General features: G+C 40.7%; 2 protein-coding genes across 2 annotated transcripts; one reads left to right on the top strand and one right to left on the bottom strand.

Moving 5' to 3' along the window:
- Window positions 1-2,744: 2,744 nt before the first annotated feature.
- Window positions 2,745-4,569, top strand: EAE97_008718 (uncharacterized protein; the record flags this gene model as incomplete). The annotated part of the gene is made up of 5 exons (XM_038879233.1): window positions 2,745-2,948; window positions 3,285-3,323; window positions 3,552-3,605; window positions 3,800-3,923; window positions 4,475-4,569. 5 exons carry the CDS (start codon window positions 2,745-2,747, stop codon window positions 4,567-4,569), a joined length of 516 nt encoding a protein of 171 aa, XP_038729744.1.
- Window positions 4,570-8,778: 4,209 nt separating this feature from the next.
- On the bottom strand, window positions 8,779-16,328 carry EAE97_008717 (uncharacterized protein; the record flags this gene model as incomplete). The annotated part of the gene is made up of 3 exons (XM_038879232.1): window positions 8,779-13,178; window positions 13,228-16,084; window positions 16,179-16,328. 3 exons carry the CDS (start codon window positions 16,326-16,328, stop codon window positions 8,779-8,781), a joined length of 7,407 nt encoding a protein of 2,468 aa, XP_038729743.1.
- Window positions 16,329-17,657: the final 1,329 nt, after the last annotated feature.

The following is a 17,657-nucleotide window of genomic DNA, read 5'->3' as shown; positions in this document are numbered from 1 at the left end:
GATTTCTAGGGGTTGAAGGGTATTTGTTAGGGTGTTTGTTAGGGTGTTTATAGAGTAGGGGTTTGGTTTTGTGGGTGGTGGATGGATGGATGGATGGATGGATGATGGAGGTATATGTTAAGTGAGTATGTATAATGAGGTATATAACGAGGTATATAAGAAAGAAGATCAGATTAGATTAGATTAGATTGGGATGAATGAATGAGAGGACGAATATCTAGTAGTAATGGATAGATAGTAATTCGAGAGGAATAAATGAATAGGTTGATTGAACATTCGTTTCTTATACGATCGTAATTTGGGGATTTGTTTACTTAGGATATCTACTAGGAATATACTATATGTTATATACATAGATAACGTTGGTTTATTAGTGAGTGTGTTATATCAGGAATAGCTCATCTTTTATATAACAAAAAATTCGTTTCTTCGTCATTATTGCACTTTTTTTCTGATAGATCTTAATTTTTTGAAAATTTGATACAAATATAACCTATATAAGAATCTTCAAAATCTAATTATTTTTAGAAAATTCGAATTTATAAAGCTATTATATGAAATAATTTTTTGTAACGAAACTCGTAAACAATTCCTTTTTTTTTTAGAACATGATATAAAAAACTATTTTATTAACAATTAGAGCAATAAAACAATCTAGATTTTTAATAATTTTTAAGATCTTTTCTTCCAAAAAATAATGATTAATTATTAACCTATTACTATTTTAAGAAATTTGATTTTAAATGATTTTCGTACAATAATGTATGTACTAATATGAACTACGCATTCATAAACACATTATAAAAATTAGATTAATAGAAAATCTAGATTTTATTATTTTTAAAATCTTTTATTCAAAAAATAATGATTAGTTATTAAAATATTAATATTTTAAGAAGCTTGATTTAAATGATTTTCGAAATGACTCATTCATTGATATGACCTACTCACTGATAAAACACGTTAGTGTTTTTGATGATTTATTTGCATTATTGATTTATTTATTTATATAACGTGGTTTTATTAGTGAATAGTTTATATTAATGAATGAGTCACTTATTTTATATACAAAATTCGTTTGTGTATAACTGTACACTTTCTTTATTATAGATATAATTTTCTGAAAATTTGATACAAAATATTTCAATATATAAGAATATTAAAATCTTATTGATTTTATGAAATTTGAATTTATTAAGCTTATTATTTATAAAAATAGATTTTTTATAATGAAAATCATAACAACTTTTCCTTTCTTTTTAGGGACTATAATATAAAATTATTTGATAAAAATTAGATTAATAAAAAAACTAGATTTTAATTATTTTTTAAAATCTTTTGTTTAAGAAAATAATAATTAATTATTAAAATATTAATATTTTAAAAAGCTTGATTTAGGTGGTTTTCGAAATGATCCGTTCATTGATATAACCTACTCACTGATAAACCACGTTATTTGATCTATTGATGATAGTTTGGAAGTTGGAAAGTTGGAAAGTTGAAAAGTTGAGGGGTAGCGGCTGATTTACTATGATTTACTATGATTTACTATAGTGTAAGATTACCATCCATATAGATTGATATTCCATCGCTATACGATATACATTTGTATACATTTTTTTATATATATATATATGTAACGCACATCGTCACATCCACGTTTCATTTCACACCTAGCATGGGAAAACACGGGATCAGGAAAAGGGAGAGAGAAGACTGGGTTGTGCGGGATGTGCTTGCAATGAAACTTTTGGGAGGAAGGGTTGCTGATGATTGGTTGGGTTGTGAAGTTGGCGGTCTCAGGTTGGAGGGGAATTGTTTGGTTTGGGGTTTGAGGTTGGGTTTTGGGGTTGGGTTTTTGTTGTGATGTGATGTGATGTGATGTGATGTGTGTCTGTGTCTGTGTGTCTGTGTGAGCTTTGCTTTGCTTTGCTTTGCTAGGTGAGATGAGGTGAGGTTTGGATGGTGTGGGTAGAGAAAAAGGGAAGGGGGTTATAACTTGTTTGAGAATTTGAGCTGAGCGGTTATATTTTTGGAGGGGAGGGTTGGGTGAGATTGGATTGGATTGGATTGATTGTTTTGGTTAACTCAGGAATTGAATGATTTATTTATTTATCCATTTATTTGTCTATCCATTTATCTATCTACTTGAAAATTGAAATTGGTATTGGTATTATAATTGCAATACCTCAACCGCGCGATCGAATTCATCTATATCAATAAATATCAAAATCAAAATCAACGATTTTTTACGACCGCGAGTGAGAGTGACGATTTGAGGGTACGAGAAATATTTCTTTCTTGGGATTTTGGAAAGGAAGGAAGAAAGGAAGGAATTATAATTTGAGTTGAAGTGAAGAGAAGGGATTGAGTGCGATTTTCACGGTGGATTTTCACAACGGAACTTTATATACGCTTATACGGAGTATATCTATCCATTCATTTATTCATTTATTTGATTGAAAGATAAGGTTTATCGAGATATAGATACCTACGAAGAGGAGAAGAGAAGAGAAATAATCCAGAGGTCCCGAAAAATCGAATCGAATCGAATTGATTGCTTGCGCTGGCTCGAAATCAAAATCGAAATTGAAATTGAAATCGAAGTTGGATTTAATCGCTGTGCTGCATAAGGTTCCGCTACGCACATTTGAGAAGATTTGTTGTTCTTGGGATATTGGATATTGGATATTGAAATACACATATCAGAAATATACAAACACAACACAACACAAGACGATACGATGCAATTCCACAATTCAACAAGGTTCAGCGTCAGTCTGATATTGGGCTTGATGGTGTTGGGGGGAAGTGTGTATGCGGATGAGATGGGGAGTGCGAGTGAGAGTGGGAGTGGGAGTGGGAGTGTAAATGCGGATGCGCGTTTGGAAGGAGAGTTTGCGAGGGAGTTTAAGGGGGTGTGGGGGAGGGCGTTGAGTAATTTGCAGGTATGTGGTTTTGGGGTTTTGGTGTGATGTGATCTGATGTGATGTGATGGAATGGGTGAGGAAATTTTGGGTTTGGTTTTTGATGTTGGTTTTTGGGTTTGGGGAGAGGAATAGATGAGCAGGAGGTTGAGGGGGTATGAGGAGAGGGGGAGGTTGAGAAGGAGAGAGAGGAAAAGGTGATATAAAGAAAGACACGAGATTTAATCGGGGTCAACAAAACATATCTGCAAGTGCATGAATGGAATTTCCTGGAGATATAATACGGATTTGGGAATCCATCGCATACATAGATACGCAATTACGGATTCTAACTAACATTTTTTGTTCGGGGTTTAGATTTTCACGGGTTCTTTGGGTGGTGTATCGGCGGATCCGGTATGTAGTTTCCTTTTTTGGTTTGAGAGGCTTGTATTTCTCTTTTTTTTGCTCTGTTTTGTTGTTATGGGTTTTGGGGAGGGGAGGGGAAGTGGGTGAAGGGATTATGATTGTGGTTATCGTTGTAGAAATCTTCTTATAGGAGATTGGGATGGAATTGAGAGATGAATGTTGAAATGGGCGGAGGTAAATGAGAGAGAAGTATTTACTGATTTGAACCTGGGACAGATAACTAATTCTGGGGATCATGCGAGACCGTTTATGGTTGGGGGTGATACTTTTGTGAGTTTTGATTTTTGATTTCTGGTTTCTTTTTATTGAAGGGGGGGATATCTATTATTCTCATTTTGTTATTGTGATATTTGTCTTCTTTCCGCTCCCTCGTTTATTTGTCCTCTCCTGTTTAACCCTCTCTTCTCTTCACCAGCCATTCCACCCGAAAAGATAAGTAAAAAACTAACACCCCTCCCCTCTAGCCCGCATTCGCAGACGCCTACTCTCGATCCTGCGCCAACCAAAACAACAAATGCGCCGACGCAGCCAATAATCCTGCAAAAGCTGCTGCAGATTTAAGTGTGGAGGGTTGTCAAACTCAGGAGTGTATGTTTATCCCTTCTAATTCTTCTTCTTCCTCTTCAAACCATACATCATTGCTTTTGGTAAAGAGACAAGCGGGTTCTTCTCATGGGATTTGGGTGGGTAGGTTGTTTGGGGTTTTGAGGGGTGTGGTGTTGTTTTTTCTGGGGAGTTTTGGCTTTGTGACGTTGTTTTTCGGAGGGTTTTTGGTGGGGGTTTGTTAGGGTTGTAGGGGAGGAATGGGGAGAGGGGTTTGATGTCGGGTTTGTGAGTGGGGGGTGGTGGTAATTTGAATTGAGTTGGTTTGTGAAGTTTATGAGATAGATTTATTGAAAGATAGACGAAGGGCTGGTCCCGGATCGTTTATCATAATGTTTACATACTCGAAGCGATTTTAGGAGACGAGGAAGAAGAATGAACACACCAAGAGGAGAGGGAGAAGGGGATAAGGAGGAAAAGAAGATGCAAAAGCTGTTCAAACCCAATTATACGGTTGATTGTATGAAGAGGATATGGGATGGGAGATATGCAAGAAAGAAAGAAAGAAAGAAAGCTAATTTCTTCCACAACCTCAGCATCGTGTTTAGCGGCGGGAGCAACGGCTACGCAGACGAACTTTCAGGTGCTCACGAGTTCGAATGCGGAGTTTGATTTTATTTGTGATTCTTAGGGGGAGGGGTGAGCGGTAGGGTGAGGAAGGTTATTTGGTTTGGTGGTGGTGGATGGGATGAGATGAGGAGGTATTTGAGGGATGGGAAATAATGAGAAAGGGGAAGCAGAGGGGTAGGTGTATAGCAGAACTTGGAAGGGAAACAAAGAAAGGATGAGCAGAGAGAGGAGGGGGAGTGAGGAAATATCATCTGGATATATTCAAAGACACCAAGAGGGTGGAAAGAAACCCCCCCCCAACGATGTCAAAGAAGAAGATGATTTGAACATAACACACTCCATAGAGTGCTCATGATATAATGTTACAGATTGGGATGGGAGAACACACGTTGCATATCAGAATCAGATTGCTATCTATCTCTATATTTGTATACCGAGTCAGATCAAACAGACTAGATATAGAGTTGGGGGTTGGGGAATTGTTAAACTATTTACAAACATATCTATCTATCTATCTATCTATCTATTTTGTTTGTTTGCTTTTTTTTTAAAGCAATTACATTACGTCTTTATAGTAAATACTCCAAATATCAACCCATTGAAAATTTCGCACGAGATCGATATCGTGATTTCTTTCGGATAAGGTTCATCTAATCCTTTTTCTCATTCGTGGAATTTTGTAGATCGTGGGTATTATCATTTTCTTTTCCTTTTTTTAAATTTCATTTTGTTGCTATTGCTATTCATTGCCTACAATCTACATATACCTCATTCAATACTCGATTTCCTTCCTTCCTTCTTCCTAAGTTATCTCCAAATCCCATTCCATCTCCTAAGCAATCTATCTCGATAGATAGATAACCTTGTATAAAGTACCTTTCCGAAAGTCTTTATTCTCATTATCAATAAACCCCATCGATACAAGACCAGAAAATAAATACTTATATATTTCTGGGTAAGAAAGAGTACATACAATGCATTTCAATAATTCATTGATTCAATACATATAATATTATATGTATATATATAGAGAGATTTGAGCATATCGTCGCTCCTTGTTTCCACGAGATGACTCGGGGATTGGGAAGTGGGAGAGGGGAGAGGGGAGGGTGTGGGTGAATTGTGGTTTATTGCTGTGCTGGGTGGGTGAATCGTGGGGATGGATTACTTTGGAGAATGTGTATGTGTATGTATAAGTGTAAGTGTAGAGCAAAGATGGGAAATGATTTTAATACGTGATGAGGTAGTAGGTAGGTAGATAGGTAGTTTGGTGGAATGGTTTGCTGGCTGGGTAAGGAAGGGTAAGGAAGGGTATGTATGTATGTATGTATGTATGTATGTATGTATGTATGTATGTATGTATGTATGTATGTATGTATGTATGTATGTATGTATGTATGTATGTATGTATGTATGTATGTATGTATGTATGTATGTATGTATGTATGTATTTAGTGGTTTGTGAGTCTGAGTCTGGAAATAGCGGGAGGTTGCTGATAGAATTGTGGTATATTGTTTGTTATATCATTCATAATCACTATTTTTGATTTGCATGGGTTGAGATTGAGATGACTTGGTTTGGTTGGGATTTTTATTGAATTGGAATGGAATATATTTGCTGTTGAATGTGGAAAATATGTAAATGAATATGTCATTATTTGTATATGGTACTATTAGTGCTAGTTTGCGGCTCTTTCTAAGGGTCGCGAGGGTACCTAGGGAAGTAGGTATTCTCGTGTTGTACGGAGTAGGCTTCATCCACTAGCACTAGGTAAGCTCGCGACCTCGAGAAAAAGCCGGACACCAAAATTCTATACCTTAATCAAAATTTAATATCAAAACAAGAAAATTGAATTCTTTGATAAAAATTGGAATATTGATAATCTATTAATAAACGATTTTATAATTTCAATTTTGAAAGTATTATAATATAAAGTTGAATTTATATCGAATTCTAAAAAAAAACTGTTTCTAAATTCTATTTTATTTTTGCGGGTTTGGCGTCCGGCTTTTTCTCGAGATCGCGAGGTAAGGTAGGTATTAATTGGCGACGAGTGCAAAATACAAAGTACCTGAGTTCTAGACGGTAAGTACACCATAGTCTGGTGTATGCAATGGAAAATTTGGAGATGCAGATTGTATGGACGATATCCTGCATATCTACCTAATGCTCTGCTCGTATAAATTTCTACCAAGATTTCAAGATACCTAGACAGAAATACCAATATTTCTCACCTAAAGCATGTACTTTCCTCTCCACTCACCTCACTACGGAATAGCATCCACAGAAACAGATAATCATCCGTCTCCAAGCAAACAATAGCTAACCCTCTTAACTCTTAACAGATCAATCAATCAATCTCGTGTTTCCATTACCCGATCAACACATGTAAATTATCTGCATTTTCTCAAGCCACCTACGAAATATGCACTTTCTTCATCTCTTCCAAAGCCAGACATCGGTACATTTTAAGCGAAGGATGTAGAATATCTCCGTAGCCTACCATTCTCTAACCTCTAGCTCTTCCATTCTTTTTAGCTATCGCTTTTAGTATCCAAACTATCTCGTAGTCTCCGAGCCTCAACTTGTCTAACTAATTACTCATTTACCTACCTAGTACTTATTGAAGATTAAGGTAAAGCGGGTTCTTGTCGGACCTTTATCTTAATATACCACCCCTAGCGCTCGGATAGAATTTCCCGTGCCGACTGTTAATGCTGCTTTTGCGAATGTGGTTTAGGTATTGGATAGCCTCGAGATAGCATAGATATTAGCATGGCTATTTTGATTTTTCATTATCCTAGGACCACAAGTTTCAAAGCGGATAAAACGGATAAGTAGTATATCATATATGGAGCATAATTGACTTTGCGAAATTAAACAATTAAGCTTCCGAATTTAGGTTAGATGGATGCCGGATTATGCGGAAGGTGGGGAAGGGCATTCAGGGTCATTAGTGGTTGATCGATAAGCTTGTTTTTTGATTTATTTTCAAGATTACAACTCATTTGTTTATCATACGACCGTTGCTCTTTCATCCCAAACAATCTGATGAAGAACGTTGGATGTAATTACTAGGTTCCCAGCATCTTCACCGAATTTGTAGGTTGGTTTTCTCGCGGGAGTGAAGAAATTATTGGATGAGAGAGGTTACACCACGGATAAAGACACCAAAATGTCAGGTACGACCGTATACGGAGGATTTTGTGACAGGGCATATATGCGGATGTGCGGCGCGGCGAGGTACAGCTACGCGTGATTGGGGAAAGGAGATGCAATATTGAATATTGATGGGTCCGGCGAAAGATCAGAAATGTGGATATGCTCAAGGAAATATATCACACGACAAGGCTGCCTAAACTGCGCCGCTTTCGAGATGGAGTGGTGAATGTTGTGATGAGAGTAGCTAGATGGGAGGAGAGTGAATATTTGCTTGATGGATGGATGGATTGATCGATCGATTGATATATAAGCGAAAGTGGAAGTTTTCTTTTTTCTGCTCTGTAATTTGAGAAATCTTGAGTTTGTTATCACTTCTACTTTTACTTCTAAACTGTCTAGCTTCTTGAAAAAGAAAGGTCCATAACCAAACCACCACTCAATTCTCAAGAAACATACCCAGAGAGAGATATTCTGCTGGATGTTATGAGAATTCGTTGAGATACCCTCTTGGGCTACCTTTACAAATAGATAATGCACTACTATGCCTTGATATATATACAATTGATGTTGTGTCCTTGTTGATTGAAGGTAATGCTTTGGAAAGACAAGAAGATAAACACCGCTCCTAAACCTTTTGATGACGATGACAAAATGAAGTGTAAAAACCATTCAGCTATTCAACATTCAAAGGCACTTTGGTACGATATGTGTATGTGACAAGTTCATTAAACTTTAAGTTCTATCTCAACCAAGTGTATACTATGCCCATTCCACTCTCAAATACACAAGAAAAAAAGAGTGTTTCTCCTCCCAAACCCTCCACCGAATACCCGTTCGTCGATGGCGAACATTTAAAAAAGCAAAAGTCTATATTGCGCGCTCTGTATCGTTTCCATCGTGTAAAATCTTTACTCAGTCATCCCGCCAAAGGGGTAATGTCCAAATACAATAATTCCGTCCAAATCTGCACCATTTTATACAAAAAGAATATAAAAACGCCTCATTCGTGCACACGACATCCTCCCACCCTGCATGCATTTACACCATCCCATTTGCTCTGCACCCGTTGCAACAACGTCTAACCAAAAAATAAAATGCAAGATAGCTCTAAGGCTTGCTAAGTTGCTCTTTTCTGAAGAATGTGAAAAATCCACCACAAATAACAAGTTGTAAAATCAACCCGATCCAGAACCATGCATTGCCAAGACCAGCTGCCCCGTCACTAAAATCGGGGAAGACGGGTCCAGGTCCAATGTTGTTTGGTGCACATGCTCTGGCTACAATAGTAGCGATTGAACCCAAAACTTGAGCCGCAATGAGCGTGAAAGCAATGTGAACACGGGTAAGAGTCTGGAGCAACAGCATACCGAATCCTACACCTTGAAGTGCATCGAGCATACCAAGCCAAAGCCACAATGATCGGGAGAAAAGAGCGCTGGCGAGTCCGTTGCCAACCCATGGTATGTATTGACCAATTGGGGTGCATGACCAGAGCATTTGACACCATCTAGGAGCTCCGAGACCGATGGCGAAAATTGGGAGAACCCAACTGTGATCTTTACTCAAGATTGCGAAGAACCAGAGGAAGGCTGCCCATAAGAACCCAAAGAAGAAGATGATGAGAAGCACGATGGCCCATGTAGGAGCATGGTTGGAGGAGAACAGATAAAGCCAGTTACGACCGTAGAGCGTTGAGAGGAAGAAATTCTGGATCAACACAGTGACGAAAAACCACATGACAATCTTACGTCTGAAGAGCGAGGCGTAGAATGATGGTACTTTTCCAGGCGCTTGTCGATAATATTCTGGCAATCCGAGGTAAGTGACCAGACCAACCGCCCACATAAGTATCGCAATAGGAAGAACGACTGCAGACATTTTGGGACTGGCAGTTGTAAAGGAAGTTCCGAGACCATCAGCTTGTCGTCTGTTGAGATAAGATCCCCAGAACCAGAGAATGACGACATAAGCTTGTTGTGTTCCTTGAATGATACAGGCACGGAAAACCCAGGCTTTCACGGGAGATCCTCCTTCGTCTCCGAAATTTAGAGCGAAGAATATACTACCCGATGAAGCGGCAACAGCATACAAACCAGTAGCCACGTTCTGGACCCAACCCTTTCCATCAACGCCGTCAACGAAAGGAGCCATACCGAGGAGGAAAAAGGCCAATCCGTAGAAGATGAATGGAATACTGAGGACGTAGATTGACTTGAAGAAGGAGAAGACTTCCCACCACATGATCGAGGTAACCAGATAAATAGTTGCTGTGATGTAAAGTTTCTCTGCAGTTTGACCCACGGTACCAGTAAGAAGAGTAATTTGATAAGAATTGGCTGCAATGATTTGACCGAAGGCGAGCAAGAATGAATAGACCGGCCAATCAAAGAAGCGGTATTGCATGACCAGGCGGAGACCAGTAGGTGGTTTATAATCTTTGCCGAGTAAGAATTGATCATTGGGAGCATTTCCGCCAGTGAGTGCCATGTTATCTTGACTAGAGTTTTGCCTTGAGTGGGTAATGGTATCGTTGGTAAAGCTATCCCGACTATTGGATCGTCCACGGCTGTCGTGAGATCTTCTTCCACTTCCAAGGGCAGAGAATGAAGGTGCGACTGAGCTTCTTCCCAATCGTGCATCACGGAATCGGTCGAACCATTTCTTTTCAGATTTGATCAAGTATTCCTCGATACACAGTTGTCCTTCACTATTCTTTCCATCAAGACCATCAAGATTCTTGGCAAATTGTTGATAGTATTCTCCTTGAGTATCAGTGAAGAATGGATCAACCTTTTGAAGTTTGAAATCTGTCTTGTCTCCGATGACCGAACTCAAACTAAGCATGGAAGCTCTGTTGTTTTCACCACCGGCTCCAAATATCGATGGAGGAGGAAGCAAAGAATCGTGTGCTCCAGGTGTTCCTGGTGACTCCAAACCAGGGGAACCAGGTATCGAGTGAGTGGAATAGATATTTGAGCCATCCTTGAGACGTGGTAATGACAATTCCGAGTCATTGATATGCAGACTACCAGTATTAGCACTTGGACTTCTTCGTGGAGAATCCAAGTATCCTGGTTGTGGTGCGAGGAATGCGCCTCCGGCAGGACTGTCAGATCGTCCTCTGAATTGCTCTTGTTGTCTTCGGGCTTCTAATTCTTCAGGGGTGAGTACGTATTCATCGTAAATGTCGTCACGAACTCGGGCATCTTCATCATCGCTGTCTTCATCCACATCGGTCAGTCCTTCGTCATGTTTGACTTGACCACCCATTCCGATCGATGCATTACTACCATTGAATCTGTTCTTCATTACGCGATGACCAGGACCAGCTCTGTATCCCAAAGAAAGCTTGCGGTTGAGTCCACCTCCGGCTGGTGGCTGTTCAACACGGGTTGGCGAGGATGGCCTGGTAGAGCCACCAATGGTACTGGCAACATCAAGTTGTGAGGTACTAGCCAAACTGGTACCGAAACTCGACAATCTCTTAGCGGAAGAATAGAAAATATTTCCTCCATCTCTTCCTCTAGATCTAGGTCTACCAGAGTGTTTGGCCTCTTCCTTGTCGTGAATCTTGATTGCTTTACTTTGCAGTATCTCAAGATCATTGACCCATTGAGCGACTGGGAAACGTTGCTTAGCAGATCGTGCTCTCATTATTTGACGAGTTTCCAATTTGGAGGCCAAGGCTTCCTTGATGGCTTGTTTGAATTGATGAAGCATGTGGGTGGTGGTGGTAGATTCAACAGTGAACCACCAACCAGGCATTTGACCAAGACCACCAACACGAGCACCAATACCCAAAGCTCCCTTTCTACCGAACTCTACAGCGACAAGACCGAAAGGTTCATCTCTAGATGGAATCAAGGCGAATTCGGCTCCCGAGAAAATGAATGGTGGAAGAGCAGTGAACTCAGGTTTACTGAAGACACGGCCCTTGTACTTGGTCATCATGACATCGAGTTTGAGAGCGGCAAATTTTCCATAAAGATCAATAACAGGACCAACGCAAATAAGTTGAACATTTGGGTTCTCCTCCAAAACGGCAGGCATAACATCAGCAATCAAATCAATACCCTTTTGCATTGACCATCTCCCGACGAAAACCAAGAGCTCAGCTTTAGGATTTTGTTCAAGACCAGCCCATTCCTGTGCTTGTCTTTTGAGCTCGCCTCTTTGATTTTCAAAGTCCTGGTTAACAATCGTCTTCCCCGTCGAATCTTGAGTACCATTCCAGTCTCCAGTATCAGAAGGATCAGGATTAGGAAGATTACCGATCTTACTCAATCCCCAGAAAATAGGATATCTTGCCCAGGAACGCTTTCCGTATTTCTTACTGACACCGACAGCACCGAAACCCTTTTGATGAATGCGAAGATACGAACTTCCAGCGTGGAGTAAATTGAACACGTCTCCGAATTGAACGTACTTGATGGCGACTTCTTCTGGAATATTGTAGACTTGACAGACTTCGCTTCTCTCTTTCTGGTTACGCATGGGCCATAAACCTTGGAACTCGGCGTTGTGGAGGGACAAACAACATGGAATTGTTTCTGGGAGAAGATGGACTGGTGCGACGGCTCCGTGGTAATCGTTGATGTGATACAAATCAACAGGGAAACGCTTGATAGTAAGAGCAATACATTGATTCCAAGCACTGTAGTAAACGGCCGAGTCCAAATCATCCATACGAGCTGGGTATGGCTCGGATTTAGATTGTGCTCTGAAAACTGGTGCATCAAGAAGAACGTAAGTGATGTTTCGTAGAGTGTGGTACTGGACCTGAACAGTGTAGGAATTTCCAAGAATTGTGACATCCATAGGTTCAGCTTGGTGATCAATAGGATAATCGATCCCGCCAACACAAGGAACGACCCAAATGAGATCTTGATGACCCAAGTTCTTTCCCATCAATTGGGCCATGACACCAAGACCTCCAATCTTGATCTTGATAGCCCAATCTTCGATATCGTATTCCATAGTAGCAATAAGTACAGTTCGTCGTCCGGTAGCTGCAACATCGGCTTGAAGTCCAAGTTGTGTGGCGTTTTCGTGGAACATTGAGTGTAATCCTCCCATGACTGTCATTTCTTTCTCAGATTCGTCCTCTTTCTTTTCTCTCTTCAGCTTTCTGCGCAGTGCCAATGGGATATAATTCTTTGCCTCCTTGACACCGACACTGTTGAGTTTGACAGCGTAGAAAGATTTCATGAACAGCCAGATACTGAGACCACCACTGAGAACAGGAACAATCCAGAAAAGGACAACCATCAACATTTGGTAGGAACGATTTCCGTATGGGATTTGATAGTATCTATAGTTACCGTCGTCGATTGCAATTTTATATCCGAGATATGGTGATGGCGGCACACGTGTAATGTTGATGAGCGCTGTGGACAGCGATGAGGGTGGCATACGGTCAAGAATATTATCATTGTCGATATCTCCCAAAACGATAGTCTCGTCAGGTTGTCCATCAGGATTCATACCCCAAACATTCACTTGCATGACTAGATATTGTTAGAGTGCCTTAGTACATCGAATGAAGATACAACTTACCGGCTGGCCATTCAGTCATAAACTTGTATTCCCAGAGACTGTCTTCCTTGTTTAAGGAGAAACCATTTTCGATACCAGTATCATAACCATACTGGTTGAATGGACCATTAGCGAACAAGTGCGGAAGACGACGCGACCAGGTGTTAGTTTCTAGATCGGCATGTTGAACCACATCACTGCTACCAGTAAGTTTGCTCCAATATTGCATGATGACGTGATCGCCGTCCCACTTTTGCTTGCTTGTACCAGTCCAAGCCTGTGGTTCAAGTGTGGTATTTCCACCAACATATGGCGTCCATTCAGACCATGAACTTCCCCAGTTCAAAGAATATTTAAACTGATCCGCTCCAGCAGCTTTGTGGCTAACATATAATGTGCCATTATCATACTTGTGAAGTAGTTCTCTTGTGAAGTTTGCGGAACCGGGGAAAGTGATAGGATTATCAACTTGTCCAATGCGGAACAAAAATGTATCTGTGGCTCCAGTTGAGGAATTTCCAGAGTTGCTGGAGACATTGGTGAGAGTAATCGAGTGGACACCGTTGGATACATTGGTAAGTTTTCCTTTGAAAGTCCACATAGTTGGAATGGATCCGACGAATTCGGTGACATTGACCGGACTTGGAAGCAAAGTACAAGAGTATTCGCCGGTAGCATTGGCTAATGTTGCAACCTGTCCGTCTTCCGTTGCTGAGGTGATTGTCATTTTCGAAATGAGATCAGAGCACTTCATTTCGGCACTGAAACCAAATTCAATTTCGATGGTTTCTTGTTCTCCGGGGGCAACTGATGAGACAAGTCGTGCATCGTGTCCTGGTGAAAATGAGGTAATCATAGGCGAAGGCCCAACCCAGTTCTTTTTTGGCACATATGCTTTATACTCGTATGGAACAAGAGTGAGACTATCAAGACAGCCATTGAAGCCAGTTTGATTTGCGATCCCAAGCTTGAAAGGTCCTGCTTTCAGTGTAACTTCCTCATACGGATAGAACAGGTTCTTGACGGTGACGCCATCGAGGAAAGGAGCAACGAGGGCAGTTTCGTTGTTACTGCAATCAAAAGAATATGTGACTGTGTCATAGTTGTTGTGGTAAACCATCCAAATAGACTGATTTGCTTGACCACCAGCTTTAGATAAGTCCTGAATACCATCATATTGACTTCGCATGGTACTCCACATTCCAGTTTCAGTAGCTGTACCGTTACTACCTGGCAAGAGGATTTCAACTGTCTGGTTGGAAAGCTGTTGTAAAAACCATCCATCTTTCAAAACTGGGTAGTTGTCTCGCATCTGGTACATTGCCTTGATAATATTCCGAACTGGATGAGATGGATCTCTATGATCGCGGCTGTTCCACTCATCATTACAACCTCGAGTGCAAGAGTCGCCGGGAAATTGATAGAAGGTACCACTGCCAAGGGCGTAGCATCCGTGAGTTTGCCATGCTTGAGAAGGAGACATAGCTTGTCGACCGAAGAGATAATTGTCGGCTGTGTTGTCTAAGACATAAAATGCTTGCTCTTCACCCCACAAGAGCAAAGGGATACCAGGCATGTGTATAGTCGTAATGAAAAGTCCTAGAAGTTGTTTTTGTGTGCCATTCTGGATAGCTGGCCATCTGAAAACATCCTGATTGCTGACTCCGTACATATGTCTTGGATCGAAAACTCCAGTATTGGGATTGATAAGATCATTCGTTACAAGCATTTCGTTCCACGCATCTACCCAGTTAGTTGGTGTATCATAACCACTTGCCAAGTTTCCGTCCATTCCCAGAAATCGAGTCAGCGTGCGATAAATACTGTAATGGAAGGCAGCAGAGTCGAGTGCGTTTTGGTCAGGATCACGGATGAAATATGCCAAACTAGAATTGGAGGTCATTTTAACCGCGTTTGCCATACTGGACGGTAACATGTCAGGTTGACGTCCACGCCCAAGGTAAATACTTCCAAAAGTATTTCCTCCAGTAATTTCACCAGTAACCATGAAATTTGTCTTATTCACGCCTCTTGCGCATTCTCTCAATGCGTGACTGAAACTTCCCAATGCATCGACCGTAATTTGTGTCGCTTTGTCCACACGTATCCCATCAATGTCTAATTGCTGGATAATCATACAAGTGAAGATTTCGATTTTAGTTCTCACTGATGGAACCCATTCTCTCAGACGATCCTGGACAGAGGCAAACTTAGACAACTGACGTTGCCAATCGGGGAAGACACCAAAAGCTTCGGTATCACCATATTGATCGAATTCGGAATCGTAACATCCATTCATGAGGTCAGTGACATCTTCCTTGACGGTATATCCAGTGTCAAGCCAAAATCTAGGGTAGTTGCAGGACTCATTGTACTTCGACCCGAAGGAAAAATCTAGATATTGGCGGCCTTCATTACGCCAAAGAACTTCGTGCTCGACGAGGGTAAACGGAGTCGAAGAATTTTCATAGCCTTTGAAAGCAATCAAGTCTCCCATAGTTCCCATGGTATTGTCGAGCATCACATACATTCCCCTGTCATGGATGGCTGTGGTGGTTTTCCTCCACAAATCGATATCTCCAAAATGTTGGTCGAGAAGACTGAAATCCAGAGGAGAGTACTGATCCGCACCCCAAGGCATATTGATCATAGGACTTCCGGCGATATAGATTCCTTTTATTCCCATTCCTTGTATATAGTCCAGACTGTCAATGAGACCCTGTAGATCACCTCCATGTCGTAATTGGGTTTGCATGAAATCAGTTTCGAAATTGGTTCCATTGATATCATCGTTCGTTGGATCTCCATTCACGAATTTATCCAGAAAGAAAGAGTAGAAGGGAAAACGCCAATTATCAGGAGATTTGTGAAATTCATGCTACGAAAAGATAGGTTAGCCAACGTGCATCTGGATTTCCAAAAATCCACCACTGAAGTTTTCAACCCTCCAAGAGCCATGGATTTTCACGTACATCTTCCCATTTTCCATAGTAATCAAAGGGTGATGTTGCCGTCTGATTTGTATTCAGATTGTAGCCCACAAACTGTTCTTCGTAGCGTAAGGCATCGACTTGTGTGTTCAACAAGACGCTGCACAAGGCAACGAGAGTTCGCGCGAACATCGTGACAAACGAAACCGACCAGAAACGATATTCAAGTGACCAAAATCATGAATTTTTCTTCATCAACTATTGCCGAATTGTATGTAAAGTTCAGGAGTTCGAATTGTTCGGGACCAGCAAGATATTAAGAAGGTTTCCTCCAATATTCCCAGGTATTATGTAGCTTGCTCGTATGATATCCACTGATAAGTGATCCTATATTGAACCCGTTCTTCAACACCAAAAAATTACAACGAATAGCTTGCGGACAAGAATGAGAAATAACGAGCGTGAAAGTCGACCGCAAATCGCAGATTGACGAAAAAGATGTTTGAAAAAAACAAAGTGTAATATGTCTATGATGAGATACTTGAACGAAAGGTAGGAGGCTGAAGTGTGAATGTGTAAAAGATCACTTAAAGACTAAGGACAACTCGGTGTTGTTGCTTGCCCCCTAGAGGTCGATCTTACTATCCTGAGCATATCGGATGCCTAAAGCCTACAACCCAGGTTAAGATGGAATATTTTTAATCGTAAGCTATCCTGAAATAGAACATAGTGGGACTAATAGGGCAGTAAACTGAATTTTGACACGAGCTGCCATGCTAGTTGAGAGCACGAAAATCTTGGGAGCCAGGGGTAATCCATACGGGCGTCATTGGACGGGCCAGTAACTCAGAGAGTAAAGTAGTGGGGATCGACTTTGATCCATTACTTAAATATCTTTTTCAAATAAATAACCCCCAAACACGAGTTCCACTGTTGTTTTCCGTGTGTGGTTTACGACCAATGATAATAACAAAATTGGAGAGATAACGCCTAATGTGGCATTCTAGATACCACCGTATAAGCATTAATTTGAGTTTTCGTCTAACTCAATTAAACTTAGCATCTATGCCACGCCGCACAGAACTTTACCGAATCACGTAAAGATCTTAAGAAAAAAACGTGAATGATCTGGCTCGTCCTTCCAATGGTTAGCCATAGCTAGCTATCCGCACACTATATTTGCTAGCGATCCGGCTCATTGAGTCAACGAGATAGCTTGTTTGCCGGTAGATATAAAAGAGTACAATTGAACACAGGTGCTTGGTGTAACCCAATATCGAAATTGTGTACCAAATGTGAGAAATTGGCAAGGGTGAAGAACAGCCACATACCGGGGCTCTGGAAGGCTAATTGGTGAGACATCAAGTTTCTCTGATTAGAAGGCTGAGGACTTCGAGCATGGGTAATCGTTCCGTGTAGGGATATGGTATTCAGGGATTGGGAATTGGGCGAGAGGAAGATACGAGATTTCTCACGCTGTTTTCCGAGAGATATATTCTGATACGTACATACTAAAAGAGT

The sequence above is a fragment of the Botrytis byssoidea genome (assembly GCF_014898295.1).
Source record: "Botrytis byssoidea strain MUCL 94 chromosome Unknown BBYS_019, whole genome shotgun sequence".
In the NCBI taxonomy this organism is placed as follows: Eukaryota; Fungi; Ascomycota; class Leotiomycetes; order Helotiales; family Sclerotiniaceae; genus Botrytis; species Botrytis byssoidea.
The sequence above is the reverse complement of the archived record's forward strand: the minus strand, read 5'-3'. Positions and strand labels throughout refer to the sequence as shown.